At 42.6% G+C, this 16716-nt stretch overlaps 1 protein-coding gene across 3 annotated transcripts in view; it reads left to right on the top strand.

Annotated features, from left to right (window-relative positions):
• The first annotated feature begins 2469 nt into the window (after positions 1–2469).
• Positions 2470–16716, top strand: part of rock1 (Rho-associated, coiled-coil containing protein kinase 1) — a 52025-nt gene continuing 37778 nt past the window's right edge. For 2 of the 3 annotated variants that reach the window (XM_058394305.1, XM_058394302.1), the window contains exon 1: positions 2471–3366. In XM_058394305.1, coding sequence (XP_058250288.1) covers positions 3274–3366 — 93 coding nt within the window. In that variant the 5' untranslated portion in view covers positions 2471–3273. Of the gene's footprint in view, positions 3367–16716 lie in introns of all 3 variants that reach the window. The other variant, XM_058394303.1, reaches the window with a different exon arrangement.

Here is a 16716-nt window from a genome sequence, read left to right as displayed (position 1 = left end):
TCTGTATAAACCGGAGTGTAGTGAGAGTTCTGTATAAACCGGAGTGTAGTGAGAGTTCTGTATAAACCGGAGTGTAGTGAGAGTTCCGTATAAACCGGAGTGTAGTGAGAGTTCCGTATAAACCGGAGTGTAGTGAGAGTTCCGTATAAACCGGAGTGTAGTGAGAGTTCCGTATAAACCGGAGTGTAGTGAGAGTTCCGTATAAACCGGAGTGTAGTGAGAGTTCTGTATAAACCGGAGTGTAGTGAGAGTTCCGTATAAACCGGAGTGTAGTGAGAGTTCTGTATAAACCGGAGTGTAGTGAGAGTTCCGTATAAACCGGAGTGTAGTGAGAGTTCCGTATAAACCGGAGTGTAGTGAGAGTTCCGTATAAACCGGAGTGTAGTGAGAGTTCCGTATAAACCGGAGTGTAGTGAGAGTTCTGTATAAACCGGAGTGTAGTGAGAGTTCCGTATAAACCGGAGTGTAGTGAGAGTTCTGTATAAACCGGAGTGTAGTGAGAGTTCTGTATAAACCGGAGTGTAGTGAGAGTTCTGTATAAACTGGAGTGTAGTGAGAGTTCTGTATAAACCGGAGTGTAGTGAGAGTTCCATATAAACCGGAGTGAGAGTTCTGTATAAACCGGAGTGTAGTGAGAGTTCTGTATAAACCGGAGTGTAGTGAGAGTTCTGTATAAACCGGAGTGAGAGTTCCATATAAACCGGAGTGAGAGTTCTGTATAAACCGGAGTGTAGTGAGAGTTCTGTATAAACCGGAGTGAGAGTTCCATATAAACCGGAGTGAGAGTTCTGTATAAACCGGAGTGTAGTGAGAGTTCCGTATAAACCGGAGTGTAGTGAGAGTTCCGTATAAACCGGAGTGTAGTGAGAGTTCCGTATAAACCGGAGTGTAGTGAGAGTTCCGTATAAACCGGAGTGTAGTGAGAGTTCCGTATAAACCGGAGTGTAGTGAGAGTTCTGTATAAACCGGAGTGTAGTGAGAGTTCCGTATAAACCGGAGTGTAGTGAGAGTTCCGTATAAACCGGAGTGTAGTGAGAGTTCTGTATAAACCGGAGTGTAGTGAGAGTTCCGTATAAACCGGAGTGTAGTGAGAGTTCTGTATAAACCGGAGTGTAGTGAGAGTTCTGTATAAACCGGAGTGTAGTGAGAGTTCTGTATAAACCGGAGTGTAGTGAGAGTTCTGTATAAACCGGAGTGTAGTGAGAGTTCTGTATAAACCGGAGTGTAGTGAGAGTTCTGTATAAACCGGAGTGTAGTGAGAGTTCTGTATAAACCGGAGTGTAGTGAGAGTTCTGTATAAACCGGAGTGTAGTGAGAGTTCTGTATAAACCGGAGTGTAGTGAGAGTTCTGTATAAACCGGAGTGTAGTGAGAGTTCCGTATAAACCGGAGTGTAGTGAGAGTTCTGTATAAACCGGAGTGTATTGTGTGTAGTGTGTGTTTTATTGTACAGTCCAGTACAGAGAGAGAGTAGTGTCAGCACTGACTCCTCCCACCCCATGTTGAATTAAAGAGTCTCATGGCATGGGGGAGGAACGACCTCCTCAGTCTGTCAGTGGAGCAGGGCAGTGACACCAACCGGTCACTGAAGCTGCTTCTCTGTCTGGAGATGATGTTGTACAGTGGATGCAGTGGATTGTTCATGATGGACAGGAGCCTGCTCAGCGTCCTCCTCTCTGCCACTGATGTCAGGCTGTCCAGTTCTGAGCCCACAATCGAGCCCGCCTTCCTAACCAGCTTGTCCAGACGTGAGGCGTCCTTCTTCTTTATGCTGCCTCCCCAGCACACTGCCGCATAGAAGAGGGCACTCGCCACAACAGTCTGATAGAACATCTGCAGTAGCTTTTTGCAGATGTTAAAGGAAGCCAGCCTTCGTAGGAAGTACAGCCGGCTCTGTCCTTTCCTACACAGAGCGTCTGTGTTGGCAGTCCAGTCCATTCTTTCATCCAGCTGTACTCCAAGGTACTTGTAGGTCTTGACAAACTCCACACAGTCCTTGTTGATAGTAACAGGCTCAGAGGTAGACAGGCAGACAAAGAGAGACAGACAAAGAGAAAAGTAGACAGACAGACGGGTATATAAACAGACAAATGGGTATAGAATCAGACAGACAGAGAGCTAGACAGACAGACAGAGAGTGTGGTAGACAAAGAGACAGACAGGTGGACAGAGATGGGTATATAAACAGACAGACAGGTAGACAGACATTAATAATAATAATAATAATAATAATAATAATAATAATAATAATAGTTGTTGTTGTTTTGTTGTTGTTAGTAGTAAAGCTGAATTCATCCTTAATTTTATTTTAAGTATTTTATTAAAGTGCTTGTATAATCTTATTTGACGCATGCGCAGTAGGCACCCGCATGCTCTCATCGGCGAAGGCTCCGGCACATGCGCGGTGCGCTCCAACGTGTCTGTGTCTTCGGAAGGTTCTTGCGCATGCGCGGTGAGCAGTAAGTGTTGAAGCGGTTTGAACAGGAAGGCGGACATGTTGCTCTCGGGCTCTGGGAGAATGTATTATTTTTGAAACAAACAACGTCGATCAAAGTCTGATTTATCGATCTATCGGTGCGCCAATACACCTCACTGGATGACCACACGCCGTGGTCACGTCTAAAGCTCGAGGCTGACCCACAGAGGAGACTTTTTTTAACAAGAGAAACGGGATCGTAAATATTTTTTAAGTGTTTGAAATTCTGAAGGCGAAGTTTTTTTTTTTTTTCCGCCGCTTCTTTGCAGCTGTCAGAGTGAGATGGACTCAGGCCTGGGACCATCACAACTTTATCACTTTATATATTATTTTTATTAACTTCTCAATCATCTATCTGACTACATATATATATGTTATTTTTAAAAATATATATATAGATATATATTCTCTATATGTGTGTATTTGGGCGCTAATTTAATCCAGCGGCAAGGCTGGAACTTTTTTTGGTGTTCTTTGCCAACTTGCATTGGGACTTAAATCAGGATTAAAACTACCTACCTTTCATTTTTAGACTCTTTTTTTTTTTTGCTGTGAAAATGTGGATTTTTGTGGTTTTTCGCTCTTATATACGCCGAGACGAGACTGAGAGGCTGAAAAGACAGAAGAATCCGCTCCTCTGATCAAACTCGGAGTCAAAAGGAAGTTAGCTAGCTGGGAGCTAGCAGGCTAAAACTTATTAGCTGGCTAGTCGCAAGGATTAAAAACAACCGACTACATCAATATATATATATATATTTAATCTATCCTGGGATTGAACTTTGAATAAAAGAGAGGAAAATGTCTGCTGGGAAAAGTTTATCAGCTCGTTTCGAGAAAATCGACTCCATGTTGAATGATCCCAAGTCAGAGATCAACACCGACTGTCTGCTGGTGAGTTAGCACTGACTTTCAGCCCTGAAACTACTGTATACACATCTTCAAGCTTCATAACGCCTCTATACACCGTCATAGCGCTTTTATGTGCCTTAAACCACTACACTATCCATAACAGCTCATTACAGCTTCGTAGGGTTTTAAGTAACATAAAACAACGTTTTAAAGACTCCCAAGCTTTATAACGGCTCTTTACAGCTTCATAGAGTTTTAATAACTTTTAACCTACTTTACTCAGATACCCAAGCTTTATAACAACTCTTTGCTGCTTCAAAGGGTTTTAATAAGCCTTTAACTGCATTGTACAGTACCCAAACTTTATCATGACTTTTTACAGCTTCATAGGGTTTTTAATAAGCATTTAACAGCATTATGCACCACCCAAGCTTTATAACAGCTCTTTACAGCTTCATAGGCTATTAATAAGCCTTTAACTGCATTATACAGTACCCAAACTTTATAACGGCTCTTTACAGCTTCATAGGGTTTTTAATAACTCTTAACCTACTTTACTTAGATACTCAAGCTTTATAACAGCCCTTTACAGCTTCATAGGGTTTTAAGTAAGATAAAACTACTTTTTAAAGATGCACAAGCTTTATAACAGCGCTTTAAAGCTTCATAGGGTTTTAATAAGCCTTTAACTGCATTGTACAGTACCCAAACTTTATCATGACTTTTTACAGCTTCATAGGGTTTTTAATAAGCATTTAACAGCATTATGCACCACCCAAGCTTTATAACAGCTCTTTACAGCTTCATAGGCTTTTAATAAGCCTTTAACTGCATTATACAGTACCCAAACTTTATAACGGCTCTTTACAGCTTCATAGGGTTTTTAATAACTCTTAACCTACTTTACTTAGATACCCAAGCTTTATAATGGCTCTTTACAGCTTCATAGGGTTTTATTAAGCCTTTAACTGCATTATACAGTACCCAAGCTTTATAACGACTTTTTACAGCTTCATAGGGTTTTAATAAGCATTTAATAGCATTATGCACTACCCAAGCTTTATAACAGCTCTTTACAGCTTCATACAGTTTTAATAAGCCTTTAACTGAATTATACAATACCCAACATTTATAATGGCTCTTTAGAGCTTTATAGGGTTTTTAAAAACTCTTAACCTACTTTACTCAGATACCCAAGCTTTATAACTGCTCTTTACAGCTTTGTAAGGTTCTACTGTGGCTTAAACTAGTTTATACTGATAACTAAGCTTCAAAACTGCTATTGTCAGCTATATAGAGTTGTAACAAGCCTTAAGCCACTTTATTGAGATGCCTAAGCATTATAACTGCTCTTTACAGCTTCATAGTGTTTTATTGAGCTTTAAGCTACTTTATGCAGATAGCTAAGCTACCTGTTTCTCTGTTTCAGTAAGCCTTCATAATCATTTCCTTGTGGCTTCATAAACCAAAGCTTCATAACTGCTCTTTACAGCTTCATAACATTTTAATAAGCCTTTAGCTACTTTCTGTGTAATAAATTTTACTCTGCTTGTTAATACCAGATATGCGGTTTCTCTGTAGCTGCATAGACATTTAATAACAGCACCTTACAACTTCATGGCATTTAATTAGTCTTAAGCTACTTTAGTTTTCTTTTAGCATCAGCCTTTGTCATCCTTAATCTACTTAAAATTGGTTAGCTTTTTATTTATAATGTCTACTTTGTGAGGTTATAAGGCTCAAATAATGCATTTCTTATGAAAGTAGCCTGATTCCTTTATATGCACTTTATATGCATTATAACATGCTTTATGGCAGTTTGATTATCATTATAGTCAAATGCTATAGTTATCTAATGTTTATAACACTTCCATCAGTGGTTACAGCAGTTATTTAGGCATTATAATGTGATCTAACTTAATTAATGATAATTTGTGTACAGCTAATGTTGCATTATAACTTAGCCAAGCTTCAAAACAAACTGCATTATAAGGTCAACTAAACTTTATAACAGTTATAGCTGCATTGTAAGGTGGACTAAGCTTCATAACAGTTTATAGAAAGTTATAGCTGCATAATGAGATGGACTAAGCTTCATAACAGGTTATAGAAAGTTATAGCTGCATTATGATGTGGACTAAACTTCATAGCAGTTTATAGTTTATATTAAGGATGTAAGGATAAGAAGTTTCATAACAATGTTTCTTGTCATAGATGCATTATAAACTTGAATACACGTAGCATAACATTTCATTGGCGTTTTATAAGACTCTTATAACCTTTAAGCCACATCATGCGTTATTAAGGCCGTGTGACATAAACTGTCGCATTATTTCTGTCTCCAGTGTGCCATGGAAACAGTGTTGTTGTTTTCAGGCGGTTGTTGAAGTGCATGATTTCACTTCCTGTATCACATGCTTTAATGTCGCTCTTAACCTGTGTTATAAGCATGCACAGAAAACTGTGTAGACTGATTGTGAAAATGACAGATCATCGTATTAGTCTTTTAACTCCTACTTTAGCGATACGTCTGCTTTATAACTGACATTTTTATGAGGATAGTGTTAAACTTTCTAACATTAGCAGTCTTAGCTTAAGGCTAAAGAGTTTGCATAAAGCTGTGTATCCTTTATTAATGACCTGTTATAACAGGTAACACATTCGAGCTTTCCAGCATGCACTCGTGGTTTTCTGACGATCACACACTTCTCTGTGAGGTTTCCTTTCCTAGCTCACTTCCCTTTTTTTCTGTTTTCTATTTTTCTTCCTGAAAACCTCGTCAGTGACACAGCTTTGGATAGGCAGTAAAACAGAACACACCTGAATTTACCTGTGTGTAAGAAGAAGCTCAGTCTTGATGGTATCTAAAAGCATGGAATGGTCACAACATTTTCTTTTCTTTCTGAGTTGCATGAAGGAGGAACTCTTTTTTTTTTTTCTTTTTTTTTTTTCTTTTTTTTTTTTTTTTAAACCGTCTTCTCCTCGAGCGTGTTCTGTTTCTGCTGAGTTTATGGTGGAGAGCATAATTATAATTCAGAGCCAGCGTCATCTTTTCTGGCAGGCTTGAATAAGCTGTGTGTTTTGTTGTGTGTGCGGGGGAAGTGGAGTCAGATTTGGGTTTATTCATCTGACGTCACTGGTTCTGCAGTGTCTTGTTCTGGCCTGCCTCGCTCTCACCTGCCAGTACATCTGCATGACCTGAGGCAGCTAAAATCATTCTGCAGTTGTGTAACATTGTGCTGTGGCTGAGGTAAATGAGGTAACGTGCGGCTGTGGGTGAGGTAAACTGACAATGTTGAGATGTGGATGAGGTACCTGAGGTAAACTGACAATGTCGAGATGTGGATGAGGTAAACTGACATGATAATGTTGAGCTGTGGATGAGGTACCTGAGGTAAATTGACAGAATGCCGAGATGTGGATGAGGTAAACTGACAATGATAATGTTGAGCAGACATACCTGAGGTAACTGACATAATGTTGAGCTGTGGCTGAGGTAAATGAGGTAACATGCAGCTGTGGCTTAGGTACCTGAGGTAAACTGACAGAATGTTGAGCTGTGGATAAGGTACCTGAGGTAACTGACAGAATGTTGAGCTGTGGATAAGGTACCTGAGGTAACTGACAGAATGTTGAGCTGTTGATGAGGTAACTGAGGTAAACTGGCATAGTGTTGAGCTGTGGATGAGGTAAATGTCGTAATGCCTTGCAGAGGTACCTGAGGTAAACTGACAATGTTGAGCTGTGGCTGAGGTACCTGAGGTAACTGACAGAATGTTGAGCTGTGGATGAGGTAACTGACATAATGTCAAGCTGTGGATGAGGTACCTGAGGTAAACTGACAGAATGTCAAGCTGTGGATGAGGTACCTGAGGTAAACTGACATAATGTTGAGCTGTGGATGAGGTACCTGAGGTAGCTGACAGAATGTTGAGCTGTGGATGAGGTAACTGACATAATGTCAAGCTGTGGATGAGGTACCTGAGGTAAACTGACATAATGTTGAGCTGTACCTGAGGTAAATGAGGTAACGTGCAGCTGTGGCTAAGGTATCTGAGGTAAACTGACAGAATGTTGAGCTGTGGATGAGGTACCTGAGGTAACTGACAGAATGTCAAGCTGTGGATGAGGTACCTGAGGTAAACTGACAATGTTGAGCTGTACCTGAGGTAAATGAGGTACCGTGCAGCTGTGGCTAAGGTATCTGAGGTAAACTGACAGAATGTTGAGCTGTGGATGAGGTACCTGAGGTAACTGACAGAATGTCAAGCTGTGGATGAGGTACCTGAGGTAAACTGACATAATGTTGAGCTGTACCTGAGGTAAATGAGGTAACGTGCAGCTGTGGCTAAGGTATCTGAGGTAAACTGACAATGTTGAGCTGTGGATGAGGTACCTGAGGTAACTGACAATGTTGAGCTGTGGATGAGGTAACTGACATAATGTCAAGCTATGGATGAGGTACCTGAGGTAAACTGACATAATGTTGAGCTATGGCTGAGGTAAATGAGGTACCGTGCAGCTGTGGCTAAGGTATCTGAGGTAAACTGACAGAATGTTGAGCTGTGGATGAGGTACCTGAGGTAAACTGACATAATGTTGAGCTGTGGATGAGGTAACTGAGGTAATTTAGGACTGTTTGTCTGTTTGTTGTTTCTTATGTTGTTTCTTATGTTAAGCTGCTTTGAGACAATGCTCTTTGTTAAAAGCGCTATACAAATAAAATGGAATTGAATTTAATTAATGTGTGGCTGAGGTACCTGAGGTAACTGACATAATGTTGAGCGGTGAATGAAGTACCTGAGGTAAAGTTCTGCTGTTACTGAAGCATCTGAGGTAACAAATTTCTCTGACTGATGTAACAGATCATTTTTCGCTGAGGTAACTGTGGTAACATGCAGCTGTGGCTGATGTTACTGAGGTAATATCAAGCTGTGGCTGAGGTAACAAGGTAACATAGAGCTGTCACTGAAGACACCTAGGTCATCTTAAGCTGTGGCTGATGTTTTTGAGGTAATATTGAGCTGTTTCTGGTGTTTCTAACAAAAAATTGAGCTCTGGCTGAGGTAACTACGTTAATGTGCAGCTGTGGCTGATGTTACTGAGGTAATGCGGAGTTGCGGCTGAGGTAACAAGGTAACATTGAGTTGTGGCTGATATTTCTGAGGTAATATTGTGCTGTGGATGAGGTACCTGAGGTGAAGTTCCGCTATTACTGAAGCATCTGAGGTAACGTTCCTTTGGTTCTGAGGTCATGTTGAGATGTGGCTGAGGTAACATTGTCTTGTGGCTGAGGTGACTGAGGTAATGTGCAGCTGTGGCTGATGTTTCTGAGGTAACATTGAGCTATGCTGATGTAATCGAGGTAATGTTAAGCTGAGACTGATATTTCTGAGGTAACATTGAGCTGTGCTGAGGTAATGTGGAGCTGGGGCTGATGTTCCTGAGGTAATGTTCAAGATTCAAATTTGAGATTCTAAGAACTTTATTAATCCCTGGTGGAAAATGCTTTGCCATGTTACAGTTGCTCTAATAAAAATGGAAGAGAGAAAGAAAGAAATATATACCTTACACAAGGAGAAGGAAAAAAAAAATACTGTAATGTATGTAAAGGTAATGTTGAGCTGGGGCTGATGTTTAATAATAAATAAAAATACTGTGCAAATAATAGTGTAGAACTGTAGTTCTGCACACAAGTTTTAGTTTTAATAAATGATAGTGGTGAAGCTGTATTGTACATGAAAGGCCCATAATTACTCTTGCACCCATTATTTATTATTGCACATGAAATTGCACATGAAAATGTCCCAACTCTTAAAGGGAGTAATGTTGAGCCGGTGCCAATGTTTCTGAGGTAAAATTGACCGGGGGCTGATGTTCCTGAGGTAATGTTGAGCGTGGACCGAAGTTTCTTAGGTAATATTGAGCTGTTCTGATGTAACATTGAGCAGGGGATGAATGTTTCTGAGGTAGCATTGAGCTGTGTTGAGGTAACTGAGGTAACGTTGAGCTGGGGCTGATGTTTCTGAGGTAATGTTGAGCTGGGGCCGATGTTTCTGAGGTAACAATGGTGCTGTGGCTGATGTTACCAAGGTAATGTTAAGCTGTGGCTGATGTTTCTGAGGTAATGCTGAGCTGTGCTGAGGTAACATTGAGCTGGGGCAATGTTGAGGTTGAGGTAACTGACAGAATGTTGAGCTGTGGATGAGGTATCTGACATAATGTCAAGCTATGGATGAGGTACCTGAGGTAAACTGACATAATGTTGATCTGTGGCTGAGGTAAATGAGGTAACGTGCAGCTGTGGCTAAGGTATCTGAGGTAAACTGACAGAATGTTGAGCTGTGGATGAGGTACCTGAGGTAATTTAGGACTGTTTGTCTGTTTGTTGTTTCTTATGTTGTTTCTTATGTAATTGAGCTATTGCTGATGTAATTGAGGTAATGTGGAGCTGAGGCTAATGTTTCTGAGGTAATGTTGAGCTGGGGCTGATTTTTTTGAGAACATTGAGATGTGCTGAGGTAATTAAGGTAATGTGGAGCTGGGGCTGATGTTTTTGAAGTAATGTTGAGCTGAGGCTGTTGTTTCTGAGGTAATGTGGAGCTCGGGCCGATGTTTCTGAGGTAATGTTGAGCTCTGCTGAGGTAGCGTTGAGCTTGGTGTAAATGTTTCTGCGGTAACATTGAGGTGTGCTGTGGCAATGTTGAGCTGGGCCGATGTTTCTGAGGTAATGTTGAGCTGGGGCTGATGTTTCTGAGGTAATGTTGAGCTGAGGCTGTTGTTTTTGAGGTAATGTTGAGCTCTGCTGAGGTAGCGTTGAGCTTGGTGTAAAAGTTTCTGCGGTAACATTGAGGTGTGCTGTGGTAATGTTGAGCTGGGGCTGATGTTTAATAATAAATAAAAATACTGTGCAAATAATAGTGTAGAACTGTAGTTCTGCACACAAGTTTTAGTTTTAATAAATGATAGTGGTGAAGCTGTATTGTACATGAAAGGCCCATAATTACTCTTGCACCCGTTATTGATTATTGCACATGAAATTGCACATGAAAATGTCCCAACTCTTAAAGGAAGTAATGTTGAGCCGGGGCCAATGTTTCTGAGGTAAAATTGACCGGGGGCTGATGTTCCTGAGGTAATGTTGAGCGTGGACCGAAGTTTCTTAGGTAATATTGAGCTGTTCTGATGTAACATTGAGCAGGGGATGAATGTTTCTGAGGTAGCATTGAGCTGTGTTGAGGTAACTGAGGTAACGTTGAGCTGGGGCTGATGTTTCTGAGGTAATGTTGAGCTGGGGCCGATGTTTCTAAGGTAACAATGGTGCTGTGGCTGATGTTACCAAGGTAATGTTAAGCTGTGGCTGATGTTTCTGAGGTAATGCTGAGCTGTGCTGAGGTAACATTGAGCTGGGGCAATGTTGAGGTTGAGGTAACTGACAGAATGTTGAGCTGTGGATGAGGTAACTGACATAATGTCAAGCTATGGATGAGGTACCTGAGGTAAACTGACATAATGTTGATCTGTGGCTGAGGTATCTGAGGTAATTTAGGACTGTTTGTTTGTTGTTTCTTATGTTGTTTCTTATGTAATTGAGCTATTGCTGATGTAATTGAGGTAATGTGGAGCTGGGGCTAATGTTTCTGAGGTAATGTTGAGCTGGGGCTGATTGTTTTGAGAACATTGAGATGTGCTGAGGTAATTAAGGTAATGTGGAGCTGGGGCCGATGTTTCTGAGGTAATGTTGAGCTCTGCTGAAGTAGCATTGAGCTTGGTGTAAAAGTTTCTGCGGTAACATTGAGGTGTGCTGTGGTAACGTTGAGCTGGGGCTGATGTTACTGAGGTAACGTTGAGCTGGGGCTGATGTTACTGAGGTAACGTTGAGCTGGGGCTGATGTTACTGAGGTAACGTTGAGCTGGGGCTGATGTTACTGAGGTAACGTTGAGCTGGGGCTGATGTTACTGAGGTAACGTTGAGCTGGGGCTGATGTTTCTGAGGTAACGTTGAGCTGGGGCTGATGTTTCTGAGGTAATGTTGAGCTGTGGTTGATGTTACTGAGGTAACATTGAGCTATGCTGAGGTAATTAAGGTATTGTGGAGCTGGGGCTGATGTTACTGAGGTAACGTTGAGCTGGGGCTGATGTTACTGAGGTAACGTTGAGCTGGGGCTGATGTTTCTGAGGTAATGTTGAGCTGTGGTTGATGTTACTGAGGTAACGTTGAGCTATGCTGAGGTAATTAAGGTAATGTGGAGCTGGGGCTGATGTTACTGAGGTAACGTTGAGCTGGGGCTGATGTTTCTGAGGTAATGTGGAGCCGGGGCTGATGTTTCTGAGGTAATGTGGAGCCGGGGCTGATGTTTCTGAGGTAATGTGGAGCCGGGGCTGATGTTTCTGAGGTAATGTGGAGCCGGGGCTGATGTTTCTGAGGTAATGTGGAGCCGGGGCTGATGTTTCTGAGGTAATGTGGAGCCGGGGCTGATGTTTCTGAGGTAATGTGGAGCCGGGGCTGATGTTTCTGAGGTAATGTGGAGCCGGGGCTGATGTTTCTGAGGTAATGTGGAGCCGGGGCTGATGTTTCTGAGGTAACATTGAGCTATGCTGAGGTAATTAAGGTAATGTGGAGCTGGGGCTGATTTTTTTGAGATAACACTGAGATGTGCTTAGGTAACTGAGGTAATGTTGAGCTGGAGCTGTTTCTGAGGTAATGTTGAGCTGGGGCTGTTGTTTCTGAGGTAATGTTGAGCTGTGGCTGATGTTACTGAGGTAACACTGAGCTATGCTGAGGTAATTAAGGTAATGTGGAGCTGGGGCTGATGTTTCTGAGGTAATATGGAGCTGGGGCTGATATTTCTGAGGTAATGTGGAGCTGGGGCTGATGTTTCTGAGGTAATGTGGAGCTGGGGCTGATGTTTCTGAGGTAATGTGGAGCTGGGGCTGATTTTTTTGAGATAACACTGAGATGTGCTTAGGTAACTGAGGTAATGTTGAGCTGGGGCTGTTGTTTCTGAGGTAGTGTTGAGCTATGCTGAGGTAATTAAGGTAATGTGGAGCTGGGGCTGATGTTTCTGAGGTAATGTGGAGCTGGGGCTGATGTTTCTGAGGTAATGTTGAGCTGGGGCTGATGTTTCTGAGGTAATGTGGAGCTGGGGCTGATGTTTCTGAGGTAATGTGGAGCTGGGGCTGATTTTTTTGAGATAACACTGAGATGTGCTTAGGTAACTGAGGTAATGTTGAGCTGGGGCTGTTGTTTCTGAGGTAGTGTTGAGCTATGCTGAGGTAATTAAGGTAATGTGGAGCTGGGGCTGATGTTACTGAGGTAATGTTGAGCTGGGGCTGATGTTACTGAGGTAATGTTGAGCTGGGGCTGTTGTTTCTGAGGTAATGTTGAGCTGTGGTTGATGTTACTGAGGTAACATTGAGCTATGCTGAGGTAATTAAGGTAATGTGGAGCTGGGGCTGATGTTTCTGAGGTAATGTGGAGCTGGGGCTGATGTTTCTGAGGTAATGTGGAGCTGGGGCTGATGTTTCTGAGGTAATGTGGAGCTGGGGCTGATGTTTCTGAGGTAATGTGGAGCTGGGGCTGATGTTTCTGAGGTAATGTGGAGCTATGCTGAGGTAATTAAGGTAATGTGGAGCTGGGGCTGATTTTTTTGAGATAACACTGAGATGTGCTTAGGTAACTGAGGTAATGTTGAGCTGGGGCTGTTGTTTCTGAGGTAGTGTTGAGCTATGCTGAGGTAATTAAGGTAATGTGGAGCTGGGGCTGATGTTACTGAGGTAATGTTGAGCTGGGGCTGATGTTACTGAGGTAATGTTGAGCTGGGGCTGTTGTTTCTGAGGTAATGTTGAGCTGTGGTTGATGTTACTGAGGTAACATTGAGCTATGCTGAGGTAATTAAGGTAATGTGGAGCTGGGGCTGATGTTTCTGAGGTAATGTGGAGCTGGGGCTGATGTTTCTGAGGTAATGTGGAGCTGGGGCTGATGTTTCTGAGGTAATGTGGAGCTGGGGCTGATGTTTCTGAGGTAATGTGGAGCTGGGGCTGATGTTTCTGAGGTAATGTGGAGCTATGCTGAGGTAATTAAGGTAATGTGGAGCTGGGGCTGATTTTTTTGAGATAACACTGAGATGTGCTTAGGTAACTGAGGTAATGTTGAGCTGGAGCTGTTTCTGAGGTAATGTTGAGCTGGGGCTGTTGTTTCTGAGGTAATGTTGAGCTTTGGCTGATGTTACTGAGGTAACACTGAGCTATGCTGAGGTAACTAAGGTAATGTGGAGCTGGGGCTGATGTTTCTGAGGTAATGTGGAGCTGGGGCTGATATTTCTGAGGTAATGTGGAGCTGGGGCTGATATTTCTGAGGTAATGTGGAGCTGGGGCTGATATTTCTGAGGTAATGTGGAGCTGGGGCTGATATTTCTGAGGTAATGTGGAGCTGGGGCTGATATTTCTGAGGTAATGTGGAGCTGGGGCTGATATTTCTGAGGTAATGTGGAGCTGGGGCTGATATTTCTGAGGTAATGTGGAGCTGTGCTGAGGTTACTGATGTACCACTGTGCTGTGAATTATTTGTTACTATAGAAACACTATTGCGTTATTGCTATTAGTGTATTAATAGAAAATGAATCAGTACCTGCTGACCAATTAGAATCCAGAACTCAACAGCCTTTGGATAAGGCAAAAATACTCCAGTCTCATTGTGTGAAAGCAGCTGGGAAACAGCTCTAACCTAACACACACACACACACACACACACACACACACAACAGCAGCTTTTTCCCTCAGAAGTCCACATGAATGGAGGCCATTTTTTGCTACCCCACCCACTGCTTAATAAAATTCCACGCTAATCAAACAAGCTCTTGTCTGATGGGTGTGTGTGTGTGTGTCTACGTGTGTGTGTGTGTGTGTGTGTGTGTATGTGTCATTCTTTAGGATCCATGTATAGACAGCCTTGTATGTCAGTTAGACTCAGAACACACTGTGAGTAACTTCAGAGGATTGAATAAGAAAGTTGTTGAATTGTTGTGGGTTTATTGAGTCACGGTTATTCGGATCGTCGTCCTTTCTGAGAGACGAAACCTTTTCTTTGGCATATATATGTTTTTTTTTTCAATATGAGGTGTACAGTTGAGTGTAAGAGATGGACAGATGAATGCAGTTTATGGATTTTAAACGGTCAGATATTGTATTTTAAGCGATACCTGTTCTTCTTAAACAGAGCCTCTGTCTTGTGTATTAGGGGTCAGTTTCTAGTGTCTGAGTGTAATCTTTGAGATGTAGGGAAGGAGTCTCCAGTGTTTTTTTTTTTCCCCTTTCAGGACAGCATGGTTTCCATGGTTTTTTGATGGCGTTACTTTCCTGTGTCTTTCACCTCGATCCGAAACAGCAGACGGTTAAATATCACACTTCTCACGTCTGAAACGCTTTCCTGTGGATGAAAAGAGGATGTGATGAATGTGTGAAACGAGATACGTTTCAGTAAGTGAATGAGTGCGGTCCATCCGGCGCGTCTTGATGATGTCATCCGCAGCGGTTGATGGGCGGATTGTTGAGTAACAGTCACTGTTGCATCTTCTTTCACTGTCCTTATCTCCATCACTCACTCACTCTCTCTCACAGACACACACACACACACACACACACCTCTTTAGCACTGATTCAGTGTGGCAGAGTGTCTGACTCAATATAGTTGTGTGTGTGTGTGTGTGTGTGTGTGTGTGTGTGTATGGTTGGTCCTGTGGTGGTGTTCCACAATTTAATTTATTTTTTTTTTAACATTTATTTATTTATTTATTTCCTGGTCCAAAAAGGTACTTCCTCTTTTTGTTTAATGTGTTGCTTTTTGTTTTTATTATTTATTTAGACACTATTCCACAAAATCCTTTTTGGGGTTCATTTTTTTACTCCATATAATTCTCCAAAAAATAAATGATTTTATTAATTTTAATAATAGAAGTGTGTCTTGATGGATGTGTAGTGAACAGTGCTGTCTTTGATCTGATAGTGCTGTGTGTGTGTTAAGGGGAAGCAGTTTGGTCGTGTATGACACACACACACACACACACACACGAGGAAGAATGAGCTCCTTTGTGCCAGCAGGGACGCGTCGAGGCCTTCAGCACATGATTTAGCCACGCTAGTGGTTACGTTCAGTCTGCTCTGGAACGCTGAGACGCTGCGGTTAGGCAGCACACGGAAAATCAAACATTAACTGGAAAAGTGCTCGTGTGGATTCCATGTCCTCCTCCTTCTCCTGCTTCTACTTCATCTCCACCATGTCCTCCTCCACCTTCTCCTCCTGCTGCTTCTCCACCATGTTCTTCTCCTTCATCTCCACCGTGTCCTCCTCCATCTCCTCGTCCTCCTCCATTTCCACTATGTTCTCCTCCATCTCCTCCTTCTCCTTCATCTCCACTATGTCCTCCTCCATCTCTTCGTCCTCCTCCATTTCCACTATGTTCTCCTCCATCTCCTCCTCCTCTGCCATCTCCACCATGTCCTCCTCCATCTCCTCCTCTGCCTCCTCCATCTCCTTGTCCTCCTCCATCTCCACTATGTTCTCCTCCTCCTCCTCCTCCTCCTCCATCTCCACCATGTCCTCCTCCATCTCCTCCTCCTCCATCTCCACAATGTCCTCCTCCATCTCCTCCTCCTCCATCTCCACCATGTCCTCCTCTATTTCCATGTTCTCCTCCTCCTTCTCCATCTCTACCATGTCCTCCTCCTCCTCCTCCATCTCCATGTCCTCCTCCTCCTCCTCCATCTCTGTCTCCACCATGTCCTCCTCCTCATCCCCCTTCTGTGTCTCCCCATCTTCTCCACCATGTCCTTCTCTTTCTCCACCTTCACCATCTCCTCCTCCCTCTTCTGTCTTTCTCCTTCTCGTCCTCCATCTCCACTATTTTCTTCTCTCTGTCCCCCTCTTCCTCTTCTTCATCCTCCTGTAGACTAGAGCTGCAATGTTCTGCCTGGATCTGGATGTCTTTAGTGTTCTAAATATCTGTGTGTGTCACCATTAAACCTGAAGTGGACCTTGCCCCTCTCTCTCTCTCTCTCTCTCTCTCTAAATCTAATCATCATAACCATATTTACAGTGGTGTAGTTTTTTTTTTTTTTTTTTGTGAGGTAAAGGAGAGAGGTAGTGGTGAGTGTTAGGGCTTGTTTTGGGAATAAATGTCCCGGTCCTCTCCTCTTTTTGTCATCTTCCCCTGCTACACACACACACACACACACACACGTGCAAGTGAGCGTGTTCAGCCACATTCTTAAAATAACTCTCTGACGTGCAGTGTCCTGCACAGGAATGTGAAGAGACAGGACGTCAGGTCAACAACGACTCGCCTGATTGGTTGACTACACACACACACACACACACACACACACACACACACA

This window comes from Hemibagrus wyckioides, linkage group LG07, assembly GCF_019097595.1.
Source record: "Hemibagrus wyckioides isolate EC202008001 linkage group LG07, SWU_Hwy_1.0, whole genome shotgun sequence".
NCBI classification, from domain to species: Eukaryota; Metazoa; Chordata; class Actinopteri; order Siluriformes; family Bagridae; genus Hemibagrus; species Hemibagrus wyckioides.
This window is presented reverse-complemented; position numbering and strand designations above follow the sequence as displayed.